The 10,926-nt window shown below is 34.3% G+C and overlaps 1 protein-coding gene across 1 annotated transcript; it reads right to left on the reverse strand.

Annotated features, from left to right (window-relative positions):
• Nucleotides 1–557: 557 nt before the first annotated feature.
• On the reverse strand, nt 558–2,651 carry LOC132163826 (exocyst complex component EXO70H1-like). The gene has a single exon (XM_059574207.1). The coding sequence runs from the start codon at nt 2,600–2,602 to the stop codon at nt 725–727; it is 1,878 nt and encodes a 625-aa protein (XP_059430190.1). The 5' UTR covers nt 2,603–2,651; the 3' UTR covers nt 558–724.
• Nucleotides 2,652–10,926: the final 8,275 nt, after the last annotated feature.

Consider the following 10,926-nt stretch of genomic DNA (forward strand, 5'->3'; position numbering starts at 1 on the left):
ATTATTATTATTTTTTTTTTTAAAAGTTGAAATAATAAAATAATAATAATAAAAAAATTTACACCCGGGGGCCGGTGCACATATGTACGCGGAGCGTGCAGTATATCACTACCTCTCCTGGCACTGGCAGGATCAACTTTGGAACTATAAGACGAATACAACAAGAATAAGCACCCTTCCAAAGCAATACATACAGAAATATTTATTTACATTATCACCTTCATTTCTCCTATATTTTTGTTGAGCTGCATTTTTCATACGTCTTTGATTAACATGAGAAACTAATAATGCAAAAATAATAAAGCTGAAATAATAAGATTATACAAAAATTTTCGTGGTTCGTTTATAACTTAGAATAGAGTGTTAAGACTGTAATAAGCTCTTATTCCTGTAATATTCCTTTTTTTTTTTTTTTGTTTAATTTTAATTTCCTTGTCTGTCGGTACAAACAAGGATCTTGTCTTGTCTTTAAACATTGCTCCTGGAATATGTGCACGGATCACGGACGCTTCCAGACACTTCAGAATAAATATCCAAAACAAATAAATATCTGAAAATCAAAGAATTGTTGTTGTACATGCTCTCTATACAGTGTCATATATATTATCTACGCGCTCTTTTGTCTTCTATTCAAACATTCACGTTTCTTATTCACAAAAAAACAAAAAACAAAAAAAATCCGCGCCTGAAACAGCCAAGGCCGGTGATAGCGACGGCCAAAATATTAACCGCGGTGCCGACCGCGCGAATGGGACGCGGAAGAAGATGACGAAACACTCCCAGCAACCCCGGTTCCAAAGAACAGATCAGACAAGTAATTCCCCAAATCATCAGGGGCAAATCTGACAAACACCTCCGACCCCACCAACTTCCTTAACCCGGCCCGATTCTTCTCATAAAAGTCCTGGTACGCCGGACCAAGCTTCTTCGCCACCGAAATTTTGATCTCGTCTCGGAGTTTCGGGTCGGAAACGACCCATGTGCTTTGTTTCCTGTACGCCTCGTCGAACGCCGCATTGAATTTCTTAAAACAGTCCCTCGCCTGCTCAGGGGAAATCTCGGCCGTCGGATCTTCTGGCAACGACGCGAAAACCTTGCTCCAGCCCATCCGCTCGTAGTTCGCTGCGTACTGTTTTACCTTTGCCTCGTGCTTCGGCACCCAATCGTCGCCGAGGAGGAGCTTCAGGTTCGACGTGCGGACCTTAACGACGACGTATTGGAGGTTGTTGGCCAAGAACAAGTACGAGAGCGCCACGTCCTTGTGGTGCTCTGCTTTGCCGTCGAGTTTGCAGAGGAGGACGAGGATCAGCCACGCCATCCGTACGGTAATCGGACTATCGTCTGACTCGGGGCTCCCGAAGTAGGATTCCGGTAACGGAGCTTGCACTGTTAACGGCCAGTCGGCGACTATATCGGCGAGTACGCCACTGTAATCGGAGAGGAAAGAGATGTAGTTCATCACGTAACGCGTGAGCGGGTGGACCCCACCGCCTGGGCTGGCGGTTTTCGACGACTCCTTCTGGATTGCCGTTTCGAAGTCCGTGAGCGTCGTGCGCACCGCCTCGCCGAGCTTGATCAGAGAAGTGACGGCCTGCGATCGGACGGCCAAGGTTGATTCGTCCGAGAATATGGTTTCGATCTCGGGCCAGAGACTGGAGATAGCTTCGTACATGTCTAGCGTTCGGAACATTTTCTCGGGGGATTTCTTGCACTTTGCTACGATTTCCGGGAACCCAAAGAGTCTAATCGCTGCCTCTTTCGAGATCTCGTCGAAGCACGACTCCCTGATCGACGCCGAAGCCGAGAACACGCGGTCGCAGAGGATCCTCTCGCCGTAAAACAGAGTTTTCACGGCGACTTTCACAGCGTTCAACCAGTTCTTGATCTTCAGCTCCATCACCTCCCAATCCATCTTCTGCGCCTGCGAGAGGCTCAATCTCTCGTGCCCGAGATTATACAGCGCCTCATCGATAATCGATTTCCGTATAATCTTGTAGATCTTCACGCACTCTTTTCCATAACCGGAAGATATCATACAATCCGCAATGGCTTTCAAATCCGCCACCGCAGTCGCCGACACACGCTCCACCTCAGAGATAGAATTTCCGGCGACTCCAAATTCGTCCTCCGACTCGTCGTCCTCCAAGTCGGAAACACTCGACCTCGCCACCGACGATCTGGACGAGCTGACAGAAACCGATTCGGGATCCAAATACGCCCTATTGATCGACAAAAGCTGGTAGAACTCCTTCTCCAACCTATGCATAGCCATTTGCAGCAAGTTCTGGCCTCTGACGAGCTTGTCGGAGGCGGCGCTTTGCGTAATCAAATGGTGCATGGCGGATTGCAAGTCTCTGACAGAGTTGAGGTACTGTTTGGCCTCGTGGCGGTCTTCGTGGAAGAGAGAGGTGATTTTGGCGTAGGAGGAGGTGTCGGAATCCCACTTGGTAATAAGCGACTCGGCGATTTCGAAATTCTCGTCCATTAGAGATTCAGAGAAAGTTCTACTTGGTGAAGATGGTGGGATAGATCTAGAAGGCGAAGAAGTTGGCGATGGAGATGAGCTCTTGAAGAAAATATTCCTCATTCCTTTTCTTGGCATAAAGCTAGAGAGCTTGAGAGCTTGAGAGCTTTGTTTGTTTGTTTGTGTGTTGTGGGATGTGAGGGAGTTTGGGATTTACTTGGGGGTGAGGGGGGTATTTATAGAGGGAGGATGGGGTGACGTGGAGTTGATAGTGGAGGGAGCGCGGAGGGAAAATGTCAACTGGGGCCGGTTCATATGTGAAATGGTTGACAGTCTCTATCTGTGCGTGAGAGAAGACGCGTTTGGGATTGGCCGTTGTTTTGCTCTTCTGTGTTGCGGCATGGAGCTTGATTAATGACGTTTTAAGTCAAACGAAAGTTCGGAAGGTAATTGCGGCTTGCTTTTCTATTTTCATCATTAATATTACTTTATTATTTGTAAGGTCTTAAACATATTCAAGACTCTGTTTGAAATTGCGTTTAAAAAATAAAATTTTTAAATAAAAAAATGTTTATTTGACAAAAGCTTAAAAATTAAATGAAGTTTTTGTCAAAAATGCGTTTTGGTCATTTTTTGATTTTTTGGACCATTTAAAGTGTTTTTAATTTTTTTTTTACAAAATAGGTATTTTTTTTTTCAAGCAAATTTTTTAAGTGTTAAACGCACTTTTAAGCCCATCAAACACACACCAAAACAGGCCCTAAATTAACTAAATTTTGAAACCCGAGTTTAATGCTCGAAATTGAGTAATTCTAAATATTCAACTTAAATTTTATTTTGATTTTATTAGGTTGATGTGATTCAACAGCTTTTAAATTCTTTCGTTTTTTAATACAAAATTAATTCAAGAGCTGATAGACAATGCTACATCAGTCTAGTATAATTGTTCATAAGTGGTTTGGTTCTTGAAAATGTTATTTTTTATTTTATTTATTTATTTTTATTTTTCAGGTAAAGGTTGAAGGAGATGAGCAGTGAAATTTCTTAATTACTAACTTTAATTTGGAAGGGTATATTATATTGCTGGTGAGATTAGAGGATGGAAGTTCATTTTCATCTTATTAATCCCTGATTATTATATAATTCCTCAAAAACAACGGCACGGCATTGAACCCTTCATAGAATTTGGCAAAGTATGTTAGCTAATCGATCGGTCTTAATTACTTTTTAAAAAAAAAAATCCGGAATGAGAATAAACTAATTAAAGATGTCAACACTCAATGACTTGGCCACACCTAATATTTTGATTTCCTTTGAATATACCAACCAATATGATTGAGCATGCTATTAAAGAGTAATTCTATAGGTCTCTCTTGTATCCTTTCAAGAAGGATGTGGCTATTAAAATTACCATTTGATCAAAATTTAATAATGATCAATCACAAACCCAATGTTGATTTTAATAGTCACATCATTCTTAGAGGGACTCAAGAGGAAAATAAGAAAGACTTGTAACATTACTCTGCTACTAACAGATTCTCAATCCAATTTCTTTTAATTTATCTGCTAATTTAACAAAATTCAAAATTCCTTTTTTTCTTTTTTTGGGTCCAATTCTTACACATAATCCCCACTTTTATTTTATTTTATTTATTATTACTTCAATAAAAATGCACAAATTCGCATGTTTTTTTTGCTTAGCATGAACAGTTGTTTTTGTTCCTGTACAGCCAGTAATTTCATTTAACTTGATCTTTTCCTTGACTTTTTTCTTTTTTGTCAAAGCAATACAAAAGAGAAGGGCAGAGGGAACATGATTTTCTTGACTTGAAAAGTCATGCAGACAGATCCGCGTAGACTAGTACAAGTATATATACGACCATTGAGAAAGTCTAAGCAATAATAATACGATCGAATATTACTTGGTCATGACTCATGATATATACTTATTATACGTACCCATATATACCTTCATTTATTTATTTATTTATTATGTTTTGTTTGGTCTAATATTTAAGTTGCTCACAATATTCTTATATTTTTTTGACTTCTACAATAAGAATATATACTCCTAATTAAAATACTTTATATAGAGTTAATTTTGTATTTTACTTTTTCTTAAAGAACATCCTGTGTGGACCGGCACCCTTGGCAATATAACTACGTACTACAAATAACATTTCGGTACGAGATGGATATGACAAAAAAAAAAAATATTATGTATTAATTCTAAGAAATTATTTATTTGATTTATTCTAATACCTTTCCTAACAAGCAAGTGAAAAAAAAAAAAAAAAAAAGAAAAGAAAAAGAAAAAGAAAAAGAAAAGGAAGAAGCTAGCATTTACGTTCTCTCTTTTCTAGTCAAAGATATCCCAACCTTATTAGTTAGACTAACCTAATAAATAGATCACGCGGTTATTAATTTTCTTCATTAAAACTTAAAACTTGTTAGACTAAAACTTGGTAGACCAAAATAATTAATGTTGGGATGTTATACACGAAATGTCAAAGCTAAACTAATTAGACTTACTAATTTTGGTCTAAACTAATTTGGTCTCTCGGCGATTCTTCAATTTAGAAGGTCCAAGAATAATCTTGAGAATTTATAGAAATTTTTGGAAGTCTCTAGATGAAATAGGCTAATAAGCATTTTTCTAGAAGAAAATGTTTTATAAATTTAGAAAGTTCAATATAAAATTATTTTGACAAAAATAATGTTTATTTAAAGTAAATGAATCATTTTCAAAATGTTTTTAACGGATTGGTTGTAAATAATTAGTCAGGAATATCTCCTATAGAGATTTTTTGCTCCCTCGTTTTGTTTTCATGTTTTCAGGTCAAGTTAAAACGCAGTAAGAAACTGGACGCAGCTTAGATGGAGGATTTCATTTTATGTCAATGTTATATAACATACATATATGTTTTAAGATGATAAGATGAAATTATTTTCAACAAGTGCCTAATCAAACTCATATATACATGCATGTTTAATGTATCATTAATCTCTCTGTTGTTGTTATTTATTAACTTGTGCAAATTGTCTCACACTTTTTTATTTTCTGAGTTCATCTTCTCTGTCTTGTGCTGGTCTTATGTTGTGTTCCTCGTCCTATGGAGTTGTCCCAAACAAAGCATCGCATGCGCGCAGAGCTTTGTAAACATCAATATTATATAATATTAATCATTGGATTAACTGATTCTTAGCTGTATTTAAGGTTTACTACATGTAGACAAACTCACGTTGGACCGTCGAGTCATGATTCAGAGCACGCCGGCGTGCTTCAACAGTGAAGCACGCCAGGCTAAATTTTTTTTTTTTCAAAAAAATTAAAAAAATTAAAATAATAATAAAATAAAAAATAACGCCCGGCGTGCTTCACTGTTGAAGCATGGCAGGCTAAATTTTTTTTTTTTTTTTTCAAAAAAATTAAAATAATAAAATAATAATAAAAAAAAAATCACGGCCGGCGTGCTTCACTGTTGAAGCACGCGGGCGTGCTCTATATCTTTACCCATATCACTTTATCTACCGAGTCTTCCTCCTCGAAAACAGAAAGAGATGATTAGAAGATTCCACTTGTCAGTTTGTGGTTGGAGGTTTCGGATTGACCAAGTCAAGTTATCTTCCAGACCCGCGTTCCAGTTTGGCTGGAACATATATTTTTTAGGTTAAAATATATTTTGGGTTGGGGTCCATATATTGCTCTTGAAATTTAGGAAATAAAAAAATGCGAAATTAGTCTTTGTGGTTAATCTAATTTGTAATTGGCTTGTTGTGGAATCAAAAGAAATTCAGAGGTCCCTACAACATGTCAAAATCAATAAAATTGTAACATGTGTTATATTTAAGTCAATATCTCATTAATTAATGGAATCGATCTGTAAAGTCAGTGAATAAAATTGACTGTAAAAAATAAATTTTTTTAGCATACCTCAATACCTTAAGTTCATTTTGATACGACGCTAATTACAAATTAGGTAAATTACAAGGATTAATTTTGTATTTTTCCCTCAAATTTAAAGTTCTATTATATTAGTAGCCCTACGGCCCCTACCAAAGAAAATGTGGTAAGACTTAATAATTTATTTATTTTTAATCCATTTTGGAACAACTTAAAATGGTTTCCTTTTCCTTAGTAGAGAAGTCATGGGGATTTAATTCCCAACCTCTCTGTGATGAAAGTCGACTATATATTTAATATAACAATTAAGTTTAGTCATTGTGTTGACCGCACCCATAAATATTGTCGGCAAGAAAATGTATTTCAATATATATTTCACCGATCGAGCATATCTCTGACTTGAAAAAAAAAAAAAAAAAAAAGAAAAAAAAAATGAAAGAAAGAAAATACAAAGTTATTGGTATAATATCTATCATATTTTTGTATATTCAAATAAGTTATAATGAGTGTATTTGTGTACATCTCAGAAAAGGATTATGATATTTTTCATTTTAAATTACATGATTTTAGATTATTTAATTTTTTAAAAGAGATGTTAACATTGACTTCATATATACACTGTTAGATAGACTAGCTTAGAAATAAATAGTATTCATTTCACGTTCATGAATTAATAGCAAATGAGGTGTTGAAATCTTGTGTCTTAGGTTTGTTTAGGTTGTCTTATCGACTATACGTCTATACCCTATACTATTTGGCTTAGAGTTATATCTAGTTCCAGATTTAATGAGATTTATTAAACTATTCAAGTCATCAACTGCGCGCAGTGGAGAAGGTCGTCTCTTGACCAATCATAATAATTTGTTAACATTTATTTGTTAGGAAGAAATTTTTTTTTTTTTCTCCATTTCATTTCAAATAAATGGAGAGAGGATCCTATTCCGTTTAAAAAGGTTTGAAGACCAAAATAAATGGTCATAAATATATGCAGCGTTATTATGTCCTTACTTAAGGTCTGTTTGGGTGTGCATTTGAGAGACCTAAAAGTGCGTTACGTTTAACACTAAAAAAGTCAATTTAAAAAAAAAAAAAAAAGTACTCGTTTGATAAAAAAAAAAAAAAAAAATTGAAAGTGCTTTTAAGGGTTCAAAAAGCCCAAAAATTGCCAAAACGCAATTTTGGTAAAAGCCTAAAAATAAAGTTTTTGCCAAAAAAACGATTTTTGACTTAAAAATTTCAGTTCTCAAACACAATCTCAAACATGCTCGTAATCGCATGTATGAGAATTGTATTAAGGCTATTGAACCACGGCCATTTAATTGTATAAATATATGTTAATTGATTATGTGAGAAATCATTTAATATCAGATCATAAGTGCGTGACATCTTACGCTATTCTCTCAATTTTATTTTATTTATTTATTTATATTCTTATATGTTTCCCCCACTGAAGTGGTGGCCCCCTGCCAGTCTACATTTTGAAGTTTTCTTGTAGGCTCCATAGCCCTTCCCCTTCTCAAGCAACTTGCTGTTCAAAGAGACATTTATTATAACGAATGATATCTTGGAGCAATCAATGATTAATTAATTGACTTCGTTTGTTAGTAACATTTAGTCAATCGATCAAAAGTTTTGTCCCCTCTTTTTTTTATTTGAAATGATTTGCAGTCCAAATAAATAGGATGAACATAATTATGAGTTGATTGTGTCAGAAGCATATTATAGAGATCATGGGTGATGTCGTGTTAATTAACATATCTCAATCAGAAGTTTTGTCGCTTTCTTTTTATTTTTTCCAAATGATTTGCCGTCTAAATAGATTGGTTGAACATAATCATATGAGTTGATTATGTCAAAAGCATACCAATTCATGTCATGAGTGACGGTCTTATATATGTTTCTCTAATCATGTAGTGGACTCCGTGCGTGGTGGACCCTAAAAGAACATTTTTAATAGATTACGCAAGGAGGCCGTATATATGTTACGCAGTAAATTTTATATATATATAATGAATCAATCTTTAAATTTCTTTAAATTTTGTATACTTGTATTGATTCATCAATTCATTATAGAAATAGTTAAAAGATAAAAAAAAAAAAAAAAAAGCTTTGTCCTTTAATAAAAGAGGAATTTAGTGAGAGTCATGTGTTAAACCCTCATCAAGAGATTGTTTGATAATGTTTTTTAGATTTGTGTTTTTCTTTGGAGAAAATACATTTTAGCTCCTTGAACGTTTGATAACTATCTCAAAAAAAAAAAAGTTTGATAACTATCACACATTTTGCATTTACACCTCCAAATGAAAAGTAACATTAGTGCTTCCCATATTATCACTACGTGTCAAATTAGATGCTTTTGCATTTTTATCCCCAAAATTAAGGGGGTTAATACAAAAAGGGCCAGCCACCCCTTTTTGGAGTTTTTATTTTATTTTTTTAGTAATTTTAATTTTTTCAAATGGTTATTTTTTAATAAATTTTAAGGGTATTTGGGAAGAAAAATGAAAAATGAAAAATGAAAAATAAAAAATCTAATTTGATACGCAATGGTAATATGTGAAGTATGAATGTCACTTTTTAAAGTTTGGAGATATAATTGTAAAATGTCTATAGTTCAATAGCCAAAAAAAAACAAAAGCATTATCAATTAAACTACTCCAATCGCAAAACAATCAAAGTTTTTTTTTTTTTTTTTTTTTTTTTTTTTAAAAAAAAATCTTTATAATATTACATCACAATCCAAAAAGTAAAAAACACCCTTTAAAAGTCAGACATTATCAAACAAGCCATAAAATTTAACCTTGTAATTAGAAAGCAAAGATGGAACCTAATCAGTCATTTTCCAAGACATCAGAGAATTCAAAGTCTGCATGTGGCCACTAAGACGCCTAACGGAAATCCATTATGGCGTCTAATAAGTTGAAAAGGACATGCATTAATATGCATAACCAACATTTGAACATTGCTTCTTGGCCATGTAGTTTTGATCCTGATATATACGTCATGGCTTAGTGGCATGTGGCCACTAAGACGCCTAAAGGAAATCCATTATGGCGTCTAATAAGTTGAAAAGGACGTGCATTAATTATGCATAACCAACATTTGAACATTGCTTCTTGGCCATGTAGTTTTGATCCTGATATATACGTCATGGCTTCTATCTGCCAAACGTTCCCTAATCTTTGATGTGTAATTGTGTATCATCTTTGACTTGAGAAAGTTATGTTTGTAGGGCAAATACACAGTTGAAGACATCTTCCAAAAAGGGATTGTTTGTGTCATATCGTTTTAATTTGTTGCCTAGAATGTAATAAACCTTTTACATTAATTTCAAGATCCACCACTGTAATGAAGCCAACAGCAGTTTCTTGTGTATTTAGACATGTGAAATGACCACTTATCCAAAAAAAAATATACTCATAGGAATGAATGAATTTAATCATTTAATTTATATTATAACACCTTGTAGACCAGTTTTCGATGTTGAGTTATACCTAAAGTTTGTATTATTTAGTATCAGATATATTTCACGTCGAGTATGGGACGGTTAATCATTGACTATTAATAAGTGAGTGGAGCCAGCTACTAAAGGAGAAAAAACTATTATCAGGTCAGTGTCAATAAAGTGGGCTAACGTAGATGTCGGTTATGGAGTGTGGTTGTTCATAACTATTCTAAGTGTCTCACATAGCTTAAGTGCAATATATAACTCTACTATTAAATTTTTGTGAGACTCACATAAATTCACGAATTGAATGGTAGATTCAATGGCTCTCTCCTTGCCCCTCTAATTATCCTGATAAGCCATGGCTTCAACCTGTCTAATGTCTAGTGTCTAGCTGACTTTTCCATAAACGCAAATAAGACGTAGAAATTATGAACCAAAATTTTTCTTCTTTCCCCCTTCTCTTCTCTTCCTTTCCCTTTATAACTTGGCCTTGAAAAAGGTGGCTTTTTTCAAGCTAATGAAAGACCATAGCATAGCACCCTTACATGAGTAATCTTAGGTACCATTTTTTTATCTTCCTAAAATCCTCTTAAAGCTGATGTGTCTTTCAAAATCACCATTGGATCAAAATTCAAGTATGATTCATCTAAAATTTAATGGTAATTTTAAAAGCTATATCAGTTTTATGAAGATTTTAGGAAGATAAAAAAATGGTACCTAACATAACTTTCCCTACATATATTTCATCGATCAACAAGTTTCGGAGAGATTCCTTTATCTTCTCGTATGTTTATAATAATGATGCATGCAACTTGACTTTACATGTCAATTTGTCAAACAATAGTGACACTTTTTAAGAGCTGCCATTTCATTTCCTTTTGATAAATTAGGCTTGTTTGGTAATGCTTTTTAAAATGTGCCTTTTGTTTTTAATTGTAATATATAATATAAAAGTAAAAATAATTTTTAGTGTTTCATATTTGTAGTTGTTTGTTAAGTTATCTTAAAAAATGTTGTCAAACAAGTCATTTGTTGTTGCAATGCCACGAGGCAATGGCATTTTAGAAGGTGGATTCGGCTTGGATTCAGTTTCAGAATTGAATTCATTAA

The sequence above is a fragment of the Corylus avellana genome, chromosome ca10 (assembly GCF_901000735.1).
Source record: "Corylus avellana chromosome ca10, CavTom2PMs-1.0".
Taxonomy (NCBI): Eukaryota; Viridiplantae; Streptophyta; class Magnoliopsida; order Fagales; family Betulaceae; genus Corylus; species Corylus avellana.

What these genes read in the sequence shown, in the direction of transcription:
- LOC132163826 (XM_059574207.1), bottom strand. Translation starts at nt 2,602, where the DNA reads ATGCCAAGAAAAGGAATGAGGAATATTTTCTTCAAGAGCTCATCTCCA.